The sequence below is a fragment of the Ambystoma mexicanum genome, chromosome 4q (genome assembly GCF_040938575.1).
Source record: "Ambystoma mexicanum isolate Mex_15411 chromosome 4q, UKY_AmexF1_1, whole genome shotgun sequence".
Taxonomy (NCBI): domain Eukaryota; kingdom Metazoa; phylum Chordata; class Amphibia; order Caudata; family Ambystomatidae; genus Ambystoma; species Ambystoma mexicanum.
The window spans coordinates 104940331-104959943 of record NC_090928.1 but is presented as its reverse complement, the minus strand read 5'-3'; the positions used below and the strand labels follow the sequence as shown (position 1 = coordinate 104959943).

The 19613-nt window shown below is 43.9% G+C and overlaps 1 protein-coding gene across 5 annotated transcripts in view; it reads left to right on the top strand.

Annotated features, from left to right (window-relative positions):
• The window catches only part of MGME1 (mitochondrial genome maintenance exonuclease 1), a 318759-nt gene extending 314188 nt beyond the window's left edge, over positions 1-4571 (top strand). For all 5 annotated transcript variants that reach the window (XM_069607543.1, XM_069607545.1, XM_069607544.1 and 2 more), the window contains one exon: positions 752-4571. In XM_069607543.1, coding sequence (XP_069463644.1) covers positions 752-907 — 156 coding nt within the window. In that variant the 3' untranslated portion in view covers positions 908-4571. The remainder of the gene's footprint in view (positions 1-751) is intronic.
• Positions 4572-19613: the final 15042 nt, after the last annotated feature.

Sequence of the window (19613 nt, the reverse complement as noted above, 5' to 3'; positions counted from 1 at the left end):
GTTGTGTGAGCTGATGTGCTGCCTTCATGTGAGTCCATAAAGTAAGACGGAGGGGTTGTGGCACCGTTCAGATTTTTGGGGTCCAATATAGGAGGTGTAGTCTTGCTTTCTTCTTTGAACCCCACATTTGTCTGAACCGAGTTGTATTTATACCCTTCCTCAAATTGAAGTAGTTCTTTATGTATCCCTGCATGATTGGTGGGCATACAAGAATGACTGGCCTTGCCACCCACAAGACTCAGTGTTTAACATCTCTGCACTTGCCATGGGGAACAGCTTATTCTAAGATATCTTGCAGGCAAATGATGTGGTGCCATCCCACCGGTGGTTTGCGCATGGTGCCAAGTAACTGGAAGAGTGATTTTCAGGCCTGTGAGATGTGGTTACATTTCTTCAGACCCAAAGTTCAACCTAGCTGCCTGATTCTGAAACAGCCTGGTGTTTATTTAAAAACACAATTCTCATTTGGAGTCTAGTGTTGTGCTGTGATCCACATTTCGGCTGGGCTTTTGCTTGCTCCTTTTCCTCAAGGTGTGTTGCATGTCCATAATATTCTCATTTAGTCTGAATTCATACATTGCTGGTGAACATACCTTTTCACTGCATGACAACCTAGCACAACTAGTTTCTATTAGTGGTGGTAGGTGGCTTTAGAAGATCCTACAATTACATTTTTTGAAGCACAATGCCCAACCCTTTTCAAAATTAAATGTATTGTTTATTCTTTCTTCTCATTTCATTTTCTCGTTAGGTTTCATGTGGACTAATTGTAGTGGCCTACAAAGATGGATCCCCAGCCCACCCCCATTTTATGGACTCTGAGTTGTGCTCACAGTATTGGAACAAGTGGCTGCTGCGACTGGAGGAGTTTTTGGAAAAGAAGGAAAAGAACCCTGTTTCAGTCTAAGCAATTTCAGTGTTCTAATCCTCACATGTTAAGCAACATGCTAATTATATTTGTCTCTAATTGGGCTATTATGTGAGCAATAACAATCACCATGGAGATGTCAGCTTTTTATCATTCAGGGACATAAAGGGTGCGCTCCTGCTGCTGGTCAAGAAAGTCAAACCTTGAACCTTTTTAAAAGTGTGGCATTATGTTTGTATACATAACAGCCACTGGGGTTCAAATAAAATATTTTTAAATTTTGAAAATGCTTGTCAGGTTTCATAGATCAGTTAATGTATTTGTCCCGAAAGTTGTACTTTAATTACAGATTGGGTACTGCTAAATAAATCATAGGTCCTTGAAAGCATGTTTATCGGACAAAAAAAGAGCCTACTCAAGATTGACTTATTAAGACCAGTTCTAAACATTTCATATGAACGTGCCAATTGGTTACCTTTCAGCTGAAGGGCATTCGGTGATCCAGCAAAAGTGTGTAGCTGGTGGTCAGATCTACAGTTTATGGGGACGGTCTTTACAAATCAAAGCAGATGACGGAACACAGTCCACATCTCCTCAGTATTTTCTTTGGACGATGCCGATTTAGATTTCTTTTCAAGAATGTGTATTTGCTTTCTAGAATACAGTTGTGGCAGTACAGTGCGAAATGTTATTTATTGCAGGAAGGCAAGCAAGTTAAGAAAGCCAATATTTTTATAATCGCATTTGTCTACATGCTATTACAAAGATGATGAGGATCAATGACCATGCCAAGGCTGAAATGCAGTTAGACGGATTTCCTTTTATCTTGGAAATATAACAGTGTGTCCAAAACAACAATCTGGGAACGATAATTGAAAAAAAAGGAACTGAAGAATCTTCTCTTACCATTGGGTTCCTATGTGTCGACTTGTATGGCATCCTAAGAACTGGCTTGGTGGCTCCTGCATCCTTTATTCTCATCCTTCTCAAGGTGTGCTCCCTGTGAACCCAACTCGGACTTAAGGGTTTCCCACACCATTCGTCTCCGTGCTTCGCAGGATTTTCTCCTACTTTGATTTTCACTTTCAGTGTAATGGGTTCCTGCAACTCTTCTTTTCTGGTTTCCTCTGGGTCACTCTTACTTGGTCCTTCAACTTCTCCAAGACATAATTTGCAACCCATTGGATTTTCACAGAAGCAGACTTCAACAGGGCCTCTGTCACCTCCCTGCCTCATGATCTTAACTCCTACCCTCTTCACCATCTCTCCGCTCCTACTCAGGTTCTTCTCCTCTCTACCACAGTGCCACAGGCTTCATCCTCCTCCGATCCAACCACCTCCTTTCTCAAACCAGACTCAGCCAAGTCACTTAATCCAACCATTTGCTGTCTTAAACCCGCTTCCTCTTGTTGGCATAATCCAACCTCCTCTAGATGACTTAACTAACCTTGTTCTCTCTTTCCCCAACCTCCTCCAGATGACCCCCCCCCCCTTGTCTCCAACCACCTCCATTCTCCTTTCCCACCCTTCATCCTCTTCCAAACTCCTTTCTTGTTCCCCAAACTGCTTCAAACTCTCATCGCTAGCTCCTACTGCAAATGCCCACAATGCCAGTCTGGGACACTTCTCCTAAACGTAGGTTTCCTATGGGGTTGGGCTTCTTGTGAGTGTCAGTACCTGTGAGTGTGAATGACTAAAGGGCTCTGGATTTGCTTTATTGGTTCATCTGTGTGTGCTTCGGGGGCTTTGGATTCTGAGACATACTTTTACAATGTGACCCGCCATTTTGGATTTCTCTTCTCTGACTTATATTGCCATGGGATCCACGTGGTGTTTCATTGATGTTAAAAAGATTGTGTAGTGCGTGTCTGGACTCCTTGGTGGTTTTCATTGAAGGTCAGCAGAGTGAACACATTTTTGAATGAGCTACTGTTTGCCTGCAGGAGCTCTCTGAGCTCTCTCTGCAAAGAAACCAGCACAATGTCTGCAACAGATGTGCTACATGATTATTACATGAAAGCATTGCATGCCTATGTCTGCACTGGCTCACCGAGCGAGTGCCAGAGAAAAAGTCAATGTGCCTCTTATGTTTGAGCAGGCTTACCGAGCAAGTATTGGAGAAAAATGTAATGTGTGTTTGATAAATGACTACAATTTCTGAGCCAGTGTTTGCTACCCATGACAGAGATGTTTATTTTCTTCTCTCGCAGTGTTCAATTTTCTTAAAGGGGCAGTATTTATAAACTCCTCTACTGCAGGAATACATAAAGGGCTTGTTTTTGGGCATAGCAAGAGCCTTAATTTAGTGCTTCCTTATAGTTTCAGGTGCTCATAGTTGAGACTGCTCCCATTTGATGGGACACAGCCCCCCGCTGGCCTCATGTGACACTCCTTTGTCCTAGAGCAGAGACTCAGAGTGGATGTCCAGGGGATCCTCCCCATTAAACACCAGCCCGGAGAGGCCCCCTGCCTCCTTGGTCATCCCACTGAATGTCCCTAGTTTGACACAGTCAACTTTGTCGCAATGCTTACAAAGGTTTACTGAAAAAGAAATTCAGTTTAGTCCCATGACCTGCATTTTGGGAATTTCAAATTATTTAAAAGTTGAACACCAATAATGTGAACAAGTTTGCAACAGTTTTTGAGTGCTGTCATTTATTTTGCTCTTATGACCTCTGTGTAAAGGTGCAATTTGAACAATCACCAAACCCTATTTCTCTCAAGGCTGAAGTGATTTTTCAAGGAAACTTAATTATAAAAATCAATAACAAACCAATAATAGAATACAAACATGAAATCTTGCACAATGAAAACAATATTGATTTCCACCTGCCAATTACCTGCCACAAATAATGTTATAAATCTGAATAAAACTCAATTCAATATCATACACTGACCAATTTTATGTAATTTCATGATTTTATCATCACAAGGTTTACTCCTCGTATTAATTATACCTTTCTTCAAATGCATTTCTCCATTATTCATAGCTAAATGTTTCAAAATTAAATATTTTTTGCTACAAGTAATTTTTGCATCACGTACCGTTTTCACAACTGGTGCACATATATTCTTATTTTGGAGCGAAAAATGTTGTCACTATCTGTTCTCCCGTGTTCCCACAATGGGTATCCTCAAACGTTGCCTGCTTAAAGTGTGCGTCTAGTGTGTCAAAATAAACAACGGCCTGAGCTCCAAAGTTTTGCAGGAGCCCATCATCTTTTGGCATTAATCCCACTATATCTGCCAATTTCACTGTATCTTTCTCTTGTTATATTTTAGGAGAAGATCAACGCCTTTCTTCATGCTTCTAAATCCATCACTTTCATCATATGATTTTTCCTATAATTTGTTATTCAGCCATTCTTGACATTGCCATTGAAACCTAATACACTGAAACCCAGTTTTGCTATGATGGTGTTCCTTAGTTTAATAAAACAAAAAATAAGACTAACATTCTTTTACCTATTTTAGGAAGCCTGAACATAATTTGTTTTCCAAATGTGAGAAGAAAACAATGAAAAAATATTGTCAGAAGTGCATGTTTAGATATTCACTATATATAGGATAGATAGGCATTACATATTTTTTAAGTAAACCTAAAATCAATTCCTTTCTTGCATTTAAATTAATGACAATTACTCGTATTTTAAGTGCTAATGTAAACAGAGTCACAATTAAAAATCAATACTCTACTTATAAACTTGACATGGAAGCATGCATCTTTCTTTGCAGTTTACACACTTGCATCACACAGCTACGTTTTAAATGTATTTAAATACAGTTCCTTAGTGACTGGGTGGAGAGTCCAGTTATGTGTTTTCATTTATTGTCTGTTTCACAGCCAAGTTATCATTTTATAACATTTTAAGTGTTATTATTTTTTCGGTTTATTCTGCACAGACATATTGCAATTGTTTGCCTTTCTAAATGATCAGTAATATCGATGTTTTATCAGGCTGGAAGAACCCAGAGTGGTTGTGGGCTAAAGGGAATGTGGGGGTTTCACCTGAAAGGTGGAACATGTCTGTAGAAGATCAGTTGGAGCTGAGATGTAAGATGGTCCCCATGGCTGGGAGCTGTACTTTATATGCCGAAGCGTCTAATACACACGCTCACTACCAAGGACTGCTTAATTTCACTGGCAACGAGTTGGCGAAGGAAGACCCCAACCATGCCATGCTTTCCACAACCGTGCCCTGACAGCAGAGAGGGGCCAAAGGGTTCCACATAGCACACGCTCACAGGCAGTGAGTATGACCACAGAATGCGCTGCACAGAGCTGTGCTCCTCCGTCCCAATACATTAGTTGTAGGGGGACGTAGACAACGTTGACAAGCAACCGTGAGGAACAATGCCCATGAGGAATAGACGTCATGCGCCATAGCAATCAATGACGGACCGACGTGCTGTCCACATTTGTTGTGACATTGCCCGGCAACCTGTAAACAGTTCAAACCAAGAGAGGAATAGTAGCGTTGCACAGTAACAATTCAACAACGCTCATCAGGAGACAGGATAGTGCAGGACTAGCACGAATTAATGCATTGAGAGGCCTTATTTAGTAACTCTTTACTGAAATGTGGAGCAATGAATGATATGCAAATAAGTGAATAGGCAGTTTTCACCCATGTACAGATTACGCTGATATTTGTGGAAATCCCAGGACCAACATGATATTTATTTTGATACAAAGACTAGTACAATATTGGAACAATATTATTTCGGAGTTTGGCACTAAGAGAGTGTGGAGAATACATCACTGCCCTCCGTCATTGGGCTTTGACTTGCAACTTTGGAACCTCTTTGGATGAGCACATTTGTGACCAATTCATGATTAATTGCAGCAACAATAGAATACAAATAAAGAGCTCTGGTTTAAAGATTATCCCAATTTGGAGGGAGTCATTGGAATTGCAAAGCGAATTGAGCACTCAATGGTGCGTTTGGCTATATTTTTTTAAGTTCTTTTTATTTAGTTTTGCAAGACATATAACACACCATGACCAGTTAGTAGGTAATCTCACACATTCGTCCGCGAATCCTGAAACTCAACCACCACCCCTTAAATGATACATGTATGTGAACATCCCACCTTCAGCACCCTCCCCCAAACATGTTTTTCTTTGATTCTTCAAACAAAATAACTATAAGATAGAGACAAGTTATTGACAGGGTGAGAAGCTGAGAGATAACCTGTCAGTCAATCAGCGTAATTATAAAAGTAAATTTATTATTTAACAAAATACAAACGCAAATGGGTTTAAAAACATTCAAGGTAAACCATCACAGCTTGCTGCTACTAATGCAGAATGATGCAAAAATGTACATGGGTGAAATCAGTGTACTTTGGACATTCAATTATCAGTTTGTCAAAAACAAAATAAGTGTCTCATACATCAATGTATCCGATCACAATAGTCAAATTGATATTATGTAGTGTCTTGATTTTTACGCCTGTGCATCAATCCGCAAATTACAATCTCAACATGTTTCTTTTCTTTTATAATCAATATTGAACATTCTCCAGGCGGTTTCACCAAATAAGCTTCCTATTGCTGCAGGGATAGGCAGGGGGCAGATACATTCTGGAAGACACTACACCTGATGGAACTGGCAGAGAATCAGGACAGTAACCCCACATTGTTGGCCCTGGACGCTATTGCATCTCCATGGGAATCCCTTGTTTGTAAGTGTAAAGTGCGGACAGAGGAGAGAACAGAATAAATAATAAGTGGGATAAATAAATAAGTGCAGACAAAAAGGTGGTGCAGCCAGACACGTGGCAAGTGCATGATTGGTCAGATAGGGTATATCTGATAAGTGCAGAGGAAGAGTGGGGGGCTGTATGGGTACAGATACAGATCCTAGTGCCAAGGGTGGCCAGAGGCAGTGCAGGAGGGAGGCGGGGTGTGCAGGTACCTGGGCCCGAAGGACAGAGGGTGGCCAGGTGCACGGTGCCGAGAGAGAAACAGATCATCGGGGAAGAGGAGGGGCAAAGGCAGAATCGAAGAGGAAGGTCTTGAGATGCTTCCGGAACCGGAGATGGTTCTCCTCAATCTCCAAGGATCTGTACTATACCTGGTCCAGTGGTCATCAATGCTCACAGACTGATTTGATGTTATCAGACTATAAGGATTTTTCACTGGTAGAGCATTTTAAGCTGATACCAAATACATTGAATGATCATGTAATGTTTGAATTTTCGGTTGGTTTTAGCCCCCCCTCCGCAAGTCTCAAAAAGAGCGGCTGAATGGTAAGATCGGTCTTATTACAAATGGAAATCGTATCTCTTGGTCAGAATGCAACTTGGAAAAAATTAAGCATCTATTGCTAGATGCTTTGTGTGTAAATTCTTGTTCTACTTTCGGAAATATGAAGAACTATAGGCAGATTGTCAAAGCATCAAGTGATATCAGATAACTATAGAAAGGCCACTTTTGAGCATTAGTCCCATAAAAAAGTCTTTGATCAAATAGTAGCAGAAAAGAAAAAAAGAGTTGACAACAAATACACGAAGGCTAAAGATAACGCTGCGGGAATCTCTATTACGAATATGTGAGGAAAGAAAATGTAAAATGTGCTTTAAGAATTGATAATAAATGCATAAGGGAACAGTGATGTCAGAACAATGGAAAACCATGTTTATCATGGGAATAAAGATATGCAGAGATGTTGGCACATTTTGAACAAACATAACACTGGCACTCTAGGTGTTAGAGAAATTAACCCTATCTCCAATTTAGAATTGAAGGAATATATTCTGTCGCTTTACTACAGGGAAGAAATTATTGAGGGAAATTGCTCTTACCTGTAGATAAGCGACCAAAGTTTTTTTTTAGCTTTACTGAAGAGGAGATTGAAAGAATTATAATCAATGTATAAACCTCACGAGCGCCCGGACCAGATGGCCTTCAAAATTATTTATTTACGTCCAACGTTATTTACGTTCATCTTTCGAGAACTTGTCTCCACGGGCCAATTACATAGATCCTGAAATAAATCGCTTTTGATCCCGATCTATAAAAAAAAAGTGTAACAGACTCTCCAGTGAATTAGCTATGTTAGACTCTAGTGCCAAAATCTTCTGTAACCTACTCCTGGGTTATATTAATACTTGGACCAAAGATAAAAAATATTCTTAGCAATCACATGATATCGGGGCGCCGGAAATGGTAAGGTGAGTCTGCTGGTAACCCGCCGGTGCTACCAACGGGTTACCAGCAGACTCATAATGAGAGCCGTAATCTGGAAGCTGGAGGCAGATTTTGTGGTAGCTGCAAGACAGAAGGAAAGGCAAAGAGGCTCCCCTTTCCTACAATACAAGAGAGAAGAGTGCCTTGCCAGCCTATAGAGATCCAAGACGCCTTGTTGAAGTTGCCTAAAGTTTAAGTTGCAGCAGCAGCAGCAGTAAAGTTGCCTAACATAAGAAGCTGTAGAACTATGGCCATCAACATTCTAGTCGAAATTATAGTAATTGAAAGTAGTAGAAGCAGAAGTGAACTATGGGGCAAAGGAGCCTGCTCACACAGTATAAATAGTAGAAGGGACTTGATGAAGAGAGAGGAATCCTTAAATAGAAGCATCCTGACAAATTGTATTCAAAAGAAGCACAAGACAAAAAGATGTGCGGGGGGTAACCACAGGAAGCATTACATGTCAGGTGGAGGCACTGGCATCAACCGTGCAGTCTCTACACCATAGAAGGGGGGCATCCAAGGGTGCATGCATATGTTTAACACTCCTGGGCACACACACAGAGATGGGCACCCACCACTGCCATCGCAGTCACATATCAGACCACATATACCACAATGCATCATGAATGTGGCACAGTGCTGATCCACAGCACCCAACAGCATGTCCACCCATGCCACAGCCATCTGCCCATGGGCAGTCAACCCAGACACGCCACCAAACACCTGTCACAAAGTCACTATGTGCATGTACAGAACTAGTAATTAATGCCCTAATATACAAAGGACGCACACCCATCACACATACACATTTCATGGTCCGGATGCACACAAGAATGCTCACAGCTAAATATTGTCAGATACATTGAGACTGCAGACCCATGCTTGAGACCAAATGACTGATGTCCATATTCCATCCCATGCAGGGGACGTGCAGGTGACTCGGGATATCCTCAGCTGGTTTGGCTGATGACTCCCGTGCGTGCATATGAGACCGCCTACAACCATGCCCACCAACTGGACCCGTAGAGTGCCCATTTGGACTCCTGAAGGCACGATTCAGGTGCTTAGACCGCACTGGAGGGGCCCTGATATATTCCCCTGACAAAGCTGGGCAAATAGTCTTGATGTGTGCTATGCTCCACAACATTTGCCTAAGGAGAAATGTGCCCCCGCCCCCCCCTCCCAGTGATGACAGGCCACACCCAGAGGAAGATGCAGATGACAAGTGGCAGGAGACAGGTCGGACACCCACAGGGATGAAGTGAGGGAAGGCGATAGTGGCCCGTCAGGCGCCTATAGACAATTACTTTTAGTGTGTTGACCTGACCCAGTACACAACCTGCACAGTCTGAATAAAGAGCACAAGAACACAATAATGAATGTCCTTGCATGTCATTTGTTCAACCAATTTTTATGTAACTTTTTCAAACTCCATCCCCTGACCCCCGCCCATCACCAACAACCCAGCACACTATCCCACCCACCACCAACACCCCAGCACGCTATCCCCCTTCCAGCATCCACCACCAACACCCCAGCACACTATCCACCCTCCCGTACCCACTGCCAACACACCAGCACACTATCCCCACTCCCCCACCCACCACCAAAACCTCAACACACTATCCCCATCCCACCACTGTGTCCATATCAATGCCACTAAGGCCAGCAATAGTCATGCCATTCATGATGGCTGTGCCCTCTTCTCCTGACCCGCAGCATCCGGGGAGCGTGAGCGCAGCTGGTCCAGGGACCACCGCCTAAGTGCTCTGTTGTGATTCCTCTGTGTGGGTGGTGGAGGTTGATGGAATAGAGGCTGCCACCTGCAGCTGCTGTCGTTGTAGGGCATTGCTCTCCCTCAACTGCTCTGCAAGGGCAGACACGTCCTCGCTCTGCTCATGCACTTTCTGACCAAACCCAGTCAGTGAGGCTGTGCACGCTTCCACTGCTTTTCTGGTCTATGCATTGTCGCAGGCAATCCTCCTTGTAGCCGCTTGAATGGCCTCACTGATCACCTGAATGTGCTTTCTGTGCGCAGTGGCAATGTTCTCTATCTGCCGCTGCTGTTCCTCCATCTCACTTAGCTGCTCCATGACTGCGCCAAGGGGAGCTGTCTGCTGGGGTGAGACGTCGCTTGACGGGGCTGGCAACTGTGGAGGCATAGGAGCTGGTGACAGTGTCTGGTTCTGGAGTCTGTGCGCATCACCTGTGTGCTAGAGCCAGTGGCCTTGGGGTGTGTTCAGTTACCAAAACTGGGCTCTCGGGTGTGTTGGTTGGTGGAGGGCAGTGAGTGACTGTGGCCAGGTACCGGGGCCGCTGCCGTATGCTGGTTGTCACTGCTGCTGCTGCTTGCCCCCTGCCCCTCCTGCGTGGCAACTGTCAGGACTGTGTTCTCCCTGGCAGCTTGGACTTCCACGCTGTTGTCCTCACTGTCAACGGGTGTGCTAATGGCGGGATGCCCCTCTGGTGTGGGCAACACCCTGCTGCGGCAGGATGTGAAGGGGGCGTCTTGCGGCGAGGGGTAGATTTGTGTCCCCTTTCTGGGAGTTTGGTGCTGGCGTGGGAGGTCGGACGTAGGGGACGGCATTAGGACACACTCTGTCACGTGTTTTGTTAGACTTTACAGTTATTGGATGTTGAGGGTTGTGGCACGGGGCTGTTGGACTGATGCACAGGCCTGGCATGCTTGCGTCTGGTTGTAGTTTGCCAACAATGGGGTCACGTGCTGGAGGGGGTGCACTTTGAGGATTGCAGTTTGATGTGGTTGCATGGCAGGGGTACATTGGTGGCCTAGCTGTTGCTTGACTTGTATGCATCTGATCCCCATGACCTACTTGGCTGGTACACATGATGATTGGGGGGCATGGTACTTGTCACTGCCAGGTCCCAATGGGGCATAGCTGTGCCCCTTCCATGTCTGTGTGGTGCATGCCCCCCTCCTCCTTCATTTCTGGGTTCCGAATTGAAGTATGTTTCTAAAGTGAAAAACCAGGGGGTGCATTTGGCAAAGTGACATGGGCTGTGACGGGCAGGTTTTAGCCAAAGTTCAGGCAGCATTTTCTAACCTACGGCTGCTGTGTCAGGATCTTCCTTACGTGCCTGAGAAGGATTGTGCCATAGTGGTAGGAGCCATAGTGAACTCAAAGCTGGACTATTGCAATGGCTTACACGCTGGGGCTCCTGCCAAACAAATCCATCGGCTACAAAAGGCACAGAATGTAGCAGTTAGACTATTCATTGGGATATCTAAATGTACCCCAATTTCTGCCTTCGTCGTTCCCTTCACTGGTTAGCAGTAGAGGATTGCATTAAGTTTAAAATCGGCCGTCTGATATTTAAGTGTTTGAACGGCTTGGCAGCGGGATACGTGACGGACACGTTAATACAATATCAACCAATTCGGTCTTCAAGATCAGAGGACAAGCACCTGCTCAATATCCCCATGACAAGTTGTGTTTTCAGGGGAGATTGTAGATTTTCGGTGTTTGGGCACAGACTGTGGAACAGCCTCCCACTGGAACTAAGGAAAGCGGAATCTTTGTCAATATTTCGAAAAAAAGCTAAAAAAAAAAATCATCTTTTTAAATAGACCTGTTAACTGTAGGCTACTGTTGATATAATTGGTGATGGTATTATTATATGATGGTGTTATTTCACCTGCACCGGGATACGATTAGGTTTGTTGCATGCGCGATATAAATTCCTCAATCAATCAATTCCTGACAGAAGAGTATACCAGGAAGTTTTCCTTAAATTGTAATTTAAAAGAGACACTTGTGCCATCCTAAGAAAGATATTATGTGAAAGAGACATTGTTGCCATGTTTGGAGTGTTTGTTTATGAAAGAGAACATTATTTGGAAAATACACTTTCACCAGCCTTTCTGAAATAACCCAGGGGAAGGGAATCCTCCTCTGGATCCAAGGACGTGTCCTTGGAATAATAATAATAATAATTTGGCATTTATATAGCGCTATGAACCCTCAGGCATCTGAGCACTGCTTATTATTACCCACGGTGTGTGGTGCTCATTTATCAACCTCGGAAGGATGAAAGGCTGAGTTTGGCCCCGCCGGGATTTGAACCTGCGTTAGCAGGCTCTGCACGGATGTCAAAGCAAACGCTCTACTCGCTGTGCCACTTGACCGGCTTCGGAAGAATGGAAGAAACCGTTTTTGTTGGATTTATCTATTTGCTTTACATCTGAACACTTTTTGGCTAAACCTAGATCAGAGACATTTTCGCTTGCACTTTTTAATTGTTTCATTTTTAGTGTGAGGGTCGGATGTGTTTTGGACACAAGGACAGTTGTCCTATGTTTGACTACAAGACACAAACTGATCTTTAGTTTTAGTTTCATGGGTAGGAAACTCTATTTAGGATGGGGAGAGAGAGGCCTATTTTAACAAAGATGTCTGATGTTGAAAACACCAGCACTTCGTGTATGCCTTTTACTTTTTACTCCTCACAAAGAGCACCACCAACAAATTAGACAAAAGACGGAAGGGGGTTCAGCCCTTTTTTTTGCCAGCTTGGGGCAAAGCAGACCGCCTCCACCAGGAGAGGACTGGAAGTAACGAGAAGGGGTGGCTGACTGCAGCAGCCAGCTCCTTGTAATAAAATGTTAATGTTTGTTCCATTATATGTGTTGTGACGAATCATAAGAATTTGTCCCTTCTCCGCCAGGGGGAGCCTCACACTCCAACCTGTGAGGCTACGGAGGTAAGACTGCTCTGCAACACCCTTCCTATGGGTAGACTTCCCAAACAGAAGAGAGGTGGGACAGAAAAAAAGGAACAAAGGTGGGTTGGCAAATACCGGAGCCAGACCCGAACAAAGAGAGATCCAGTTGACGCATTCCCTGAGCTTGTCGGGTAACGGGGAAAGCGGGAGACCCAGGAGGGAGACGGCCAATCATAATCAGAGTGTTCATACTTGTCTCAGTGACGATAGAGACAATAATAGAATGAGACGATAAGAGAATTAAAGGAGTATCATAATCAGTATGTTCATACTTGTCTCAGTGGCAATAAAGTGATAAGAGAATTAAAGGCGAATCCTTACATGAGGGTTCACACTCGTCTCAGTGACGATGAAGAGACAATAAGAGAATGAAAGGAGAATCATAACAAGGGTGTTCGTACTTGTCTTTGTGATGATAAAGAGGTCAAAAGAGAATGGAAGGAGAATCATTACCAGAGTGTTTATTTAGCTCAATCGAGAGAAAGACACAATCCCAGTGGAAGAAAGAGAAGTGAATGAGAATCGCTACAAATGTATTCATACTCTGCACAGTCCAAGTAAAAAGAAAGAACATCAGTAAAAAGGAAGAGGAGATTACATGAGAAATAGATAAACTGAAATATATGGTCAAAGAAAGATATAATACAGAAGATAAAGAGAGTGAATGGTATAAAAAGGGAAAGAATTTCACAAGAGAGAATCTGAAGGGTTGTATAATCTTAAAGGGGAGAATAAAGCTCAATAACAAAACCAAAGAGGAAAGCCTTAAGAGAAAAGAGAACACGATTAAAGGAGAAAATATAAAGAGACAAAGGAGTTCGATATATTATTGAAAAGAAGCCAATGCTTAAAGAAGTCTTGAGAGAACTGTATGAACTGATCAAGAAAGTCACAAGAGACACTTTGAAGATCAGCTATTGAACAAAAGATTGCTGGAGGTAAAACACAGGAGAAGGCAGTCATTCTCCTGTTTTTAGTTATTAAGATGGTGGTAGGGTCAGTTAGTGTTAGGTACTGTTAGGCATTTGCACGTACCTGAAGATGAGCAAATCTTGCAGAACGGAGTGATGCAAGAGGCCAGTCTCCAAATGGAATCACCATCCCCTATGATAGGAACGGAAGTGTGCATGGAACCAAGTGGTGGCTGCCAAGGGGAAAAAACCAATGGGTATAAAAACCTTTTAGCTGGGAGGATGCCAAGGAGTCTGGATCAGAGGAGGGTCAGACGCTGAATATCTGAGTCTTGAAGTAGACAAGACCCTGCTGAACAGGCAACTGAGAATTAGTAGGCAAGGGTGTAGCAGAAGGATAAGGAGGAAGGCCAGGAAGGAGAGGTAAGAAGGCAAGGGCTAGAATGGAGGTGGAAGAGTAGCCAAAAGAGTACCAGGAAGAACAGAAGGGAAACGGAGTATCCATACTGGCTCTAATCTGTATGTTGTGACACACTCAGGCTGGTCTTTGGCTCCTTTATGGATCGCCGTAGAAGGTACACATTGTGTTCTGAGCCACGAGTGACGTCTTTTCATCACTTGAAGGTGTCTGTACATTGCGTGCCAACCTTGTCAGCCATCTTCTTGTTGGCACAATACTGGGAGAAAACACAGGTGCCATCTTTGGATGGGCGGGCGAGACGGCACTGCCCTCTGCGATGATCGTGCTTCCACTTCTGCCAAAGCAGCCAGCTACAGGAGGAGCGAGTCGTGACAGTATGCCCCCTCATTAAGGAGACTGGACTTGGCCTCCAAGGATATGAACAATGGATACTGCATATCTGAAGCGAATTCTCAAGTCCAATCACAAGGACTGTAGCCTTTCCAATCAACTAAGTATTGGAGACGACCACGTCAATCACAGATGTTAGAAACTTCATATTCTGGGCCATCCGGTGTCATCAAAGGATCAGGTTTAGAGCCTTGTCAGTAAGTGAAGCAATCTGGTATGTGAGGTTTTAATGGAGGCATGAGGAAGACAGGGTGGATCTGAGACGAAGAACGGGGAAAGCATATGGAGAAGGCCTTCAGAGTTGATTTTGGATTTGAAAAGGCCCAAAAAGTGAGGAGAAAGCTTAGATGGCACCAGATGCTTGGGAAGAAATGAGAGCACAACCGTACCATATCTCCAAAATCAAATAGAGGTTGCCGAGTTCTGTTGTGATCGGCATAGATCTTGGAATGGAGTTGGTCAGCAGAGAGACAGGCTGCAGCTTTCTGATGTCCTTCTTGGATGTTGAATATCATTTTTTGGATAGCTGGAAAAAGGACCAGTAGTGGAAACAGTAGTAGGAATACTTGAGGGTGGATGCCATAGGTGCAATAGAAAGGACTGAATGCACAGTATTCTTGCAGGCGAACTCTTCCACTGATAAAAAAAAATACTTCTACTGCCACTAACATCCAAGGGGCCACCCCGCCGACTGCCAACCAGGTTAAAGTTGTCTCATGCACCGTATTGCCTGATCCTGCTACCCATGTATTAGGAGCTACCTTTCCCACTGCTAATCTGGTTAACACTGCCTCATGCACTGCTTTCATTGATCCGACTACCTGTGTTTTAGGGGCTACCCTGCCCACTGCTAATCTGCTTAACGCTGTCTCATGCACTGTACTGCCTGCTGTTGCCATCAATGTACAAGATGCCCCCCCAGCTCCATGTAAACATAAACACAGCCCCCCAGACATATGCACCACCACCAGCCCATGACCCCATCAACATAGTGGCCCACCCGAGCCTTAAGACCCCTATACCACCCCGTCTAAGCCTGCTTACACCCATCAAACTCTCTCCTACCATCTTCATCACTAAAGGCCCGGCCAATGTAACTCATCCCCCCCCTCCAGCAGAACTCACAGGAGCATTAGTTAACGCTAGATAATTACCAGCACACACATTCAACATCAACAACCTCATCCTATCGCCCGCATTATCTGTGGCAATCGCTGACAATTATACTATCTACAGGAAAGACAGGCCAACTTCAAAAGGGGTGGTCTAGCATTCATTGCAAAGGAAACACTAGCCATTCACGAAAATAAGCAGCGTAGCCATCCAATCAGGGGAATCACTATCCATTAAACCTACTGTTATGATGTAAGTGTAAGTTAAAACAAGTTCATAAAAATGTATTACCAGATCCTAGTTAAACATTGAGCTGCACTATGAGCTCATTAACTTCTAAGAATGTTATTCTAAGAATGTAGAGGAGTTACAGTAGAGACTGCAGGGAGAGAGCCATGTTGGCACTCGGCTCTCATAAGCCGCTGTCCCTGTAATGAAATAAATTACTGTTTCTTCATCACTGCTGCCTGGAGCCCTTATTTCCTCATTGGCGACGAGGATGGCTCTCAGCAGTGTCTCTGTACTCCTTTGAAGTCTCGTCACAGAGCGGCCTGCATTATTCCACACTCCCGTGCGACAGTGGACGCTGCAGGAAGGTCGGGAGGAGCGGAACAATAGGTCAGCAGGCGCGTCCCCTGGGGGTGTAATCTTTCCTTCCCCATTACTGTATTGACTCTGTCTCAAAGCAACAATGTTTACTTTCAAGGATCCCTAGCATTGACATTATCGTTGCTGAGCAACCTGCCCATGCAGTTCTGGCAAGTTTCAGGAGCCAGCCATTATGACATGTATCCATTCTGTGGATGAGCAGCCATCACGTTCCAATTCAGACTGATGTAAGGAGGATGTACTCATACAAGACTGATCCCTTTGTCTGCATAGCACAGCACTGTCACTGCTCAGTCTGTGCATCCACTGGACATACTTGAACTGATCCAGAGTCTATTGGTTGCATCTAGCAAGCCCACTCTTTACCACCTTTTTACCGCTTAAGACATGGCAGCTTCAATACCTCCGCCAATGTCATTTTTGAATGAACCTGGACGCCCCCAAGTTAGGTGGGACAGGTGGAAAGACATGTTTGAAAACTACCTGGTGGCAATGGGAGGAGAGAGATTCAGCTCAACTCGCAAAAAGGCATTATTACTTCACAATCTTGGTGTGGAAGGCTGTGCAGTGTTTGATGGGTTAGGCAGTGCACAAGCTGGTGAAGCGGAGGACACAGATGAATATGCCCTTGCGATTAAACAACTCAAGGATCATTTTGAGCCTAAAAAAAATGTTACATTCGAGAGGCACAAGTTCTTTCAGCGTACGCAGGAGTCCTCAGAATCCGTGGAATCGTACATAGCCTTATTAAGAACATTAAGCCACTCCTGTGAATTCGAACATCTATCTGACTCGTTAATTAGAGATCAGTTAGTGAGGTACACAAATAATATTAGGATACAGGAGAAATTGTTGGCAAAAGACATGAAGTTGGATGAAGCAGTGGACCTAGACAGAAGCATAGAACAAACCTCACAATATGTCAAAGAACTGAAGTCTGACAGAGTACCCAAGCTGTGTGCGCAGTTGATCACAGGAAGAGACTTAATGTCAATACAAGCAGGAAAGGAACATGGGGTGCGAAGTGTACCAGATGTGGCAGTGTCAAGCATGGTCCGAATTACCCTTCGTGCCCAGCAAGGAATGCTGAATGTTTCAAGTGTAGGACCAGAGGACATTTTGCTAATGTATGCAAGAGGTCATCAATAAATCTCTTAGAAACCAGAGACAACCAAGAAGAAGGTGCTCACTCAGCTTACAACATACAGGAGGTATACTCCTCGCAAGACAACCCCAGACATGTCTTCGAGATTTCGACCATTGGAGGAGGAGACAGCAAAAGTCCAACAGATGTTTTTGTAATTGATGGTCGAGAAATACTCATGAAAGTTGACACATGTTCCCCATGGACCATCATTTCTAAAGAGACATTTAAAGATGTTCTAAAAAAGGATGAATCAATGCTGGATCCACCAAGAATTCGGCCCTGCGGCTATGCGGAATCCCCTATTGAGATGCTGGGACAGTTTACTGCAAGTGTGCAATACAGAGGTGGAGAATGCATAGCTGACATTTTGGTTGCAAGAAAGGGAGCCTCCCTTTTAGGTTGGGAGGAACAAAGGAAGTTGAGAGTCAGGGTGCAAGCTAGTGCCACTGAACCTGTCACCATTGCCGAGATTGATGATATGTGGTCAAGAGAGTTCCCAGAGGTCTTCACCGAAGGTCTGGGCAGACTCAAGAACTTCGAACACCATATTAGACTAAAGAAAGAATCTCAGCCTATTGTTCATAAAGTGAGACATGTGCCGTTAAACATGAGAGCGCAACTACGCAGTGAACTCGATAACTTAGTAGATAAGGGTGTCATTGAACCTGTTGAGGCCACAGAGTGGTTGTCCCCCATTGTTTTAGTGGCCAAAAATAATGGTAAATTAAGACTGTGTGTAGAATTGCGCAGTCTTAATCACAATATTCTGGTGGAGAGACATCCCCTACCCAACATTTCTGAGACACTCTCCACTCTTGGCGAACCCAAATTGTTCTCTGTCATTGATCTCTCTGCTGCCTATCACCAAGTTCCCCTTTCCTGAGAATCGCAACATCTCACTGCCTTTATCACACCTGAAGGCACTTATAAATACAATCGCATGCCATTTGGGTTGGCCTCGGCCGCATCTGTGTTCCAAAAGGTGATGGAGGAAGTGTTAAAAGGGTTGGAAAATGTTAAGGTGTTTCAAGATGGCATTCTGATTTTTGCAAGTAATGAGCATGAGCATGACAGAGTACTTAGGGCAGTACTATGCAGACTAAAAGAGGCTGGGTTAACGGTCCAAAGAAGCAAATGTAAAATAAGTGTTGAGGAAGTGGAGTATCTGGGACACAAAGTTTCGAAAGAAGGTATTTCTCCCAAAAAGTCACTCATAGAAAGCATTAGTAATACTCCTCAGCCCCAAGACAAGGACCAACTACGTTCTTTCATGGGACTAGCGGAATATTACCATAAATTTGTGAGTGGCTTTGCATCCATCTCATCTCCATTGAGGGAGTTACTAAAAAAAGAACGTGAAGTACACATGGTCCAAAGAGTGTCAGGAAGCATTCTTGCAAATCAAAGATTGTATAGTCAAGGCCCCATCCTTAAGTGGATTCATGTTTGGCAGGAAAACGTTGCTTTCAGTTGATGCTAGTACCCTTGGCTTAGGAGCAGTTTTGACTCAGTTTGACTCAGGTAAAACTGAATACACAATTGCATTTGCATCCAGGCCACTTAGAGGAGCAGAAAAAAATTACTCGGTCATTGAAAGAGAGGCACTAGCAGTATTTTGGGCAGTCATGCACTTCAAGTTCTTTCTATGGGGTCGACCTTTTATTGTCAGATCAGATCACAAGCCTTTTGGTTCAATTGATGAACGGTTCTGAGTGGGCCAAAGGGTCTCCAAGAGTTTCGAGGTGGATGGTAGAACTCTTGGGTTATAATTTCAAGGTGTGTTACATTCCCGGGAGGGAGAATGTGGTACCAGATTGTTTATCCAGATTACCTGTGTGTGATGGTGAATTAGAGGGAGCACCTGAATTTCAAGATGTGAGCATTGCAGAAATTGAGCATGATGCCATTGATAAAGAGATGTGGATAAGAGCTGGTGAGGAGGATTTAATATTGAATCAAGTTATGATTTGGACCAGAGAAGGATGGCCTCACAAGAATATTGTGAGAAAAGAGTTTGACAGATATTTTACAGGGAGGGTTTCCCAACAGAATTAATCACCGATAACGGAGTACAATTCTGTTCAGAAAGAATGTTAACTTTCTTGAAGACATTTTGCATCAAACACACTAGAACTGCTTTATATCATCCAAGGGCCAACGGCCTCGTTGAGAGAGCCAATAGGTTCATAAAGGGTGGTTTGCAATTGGCCAT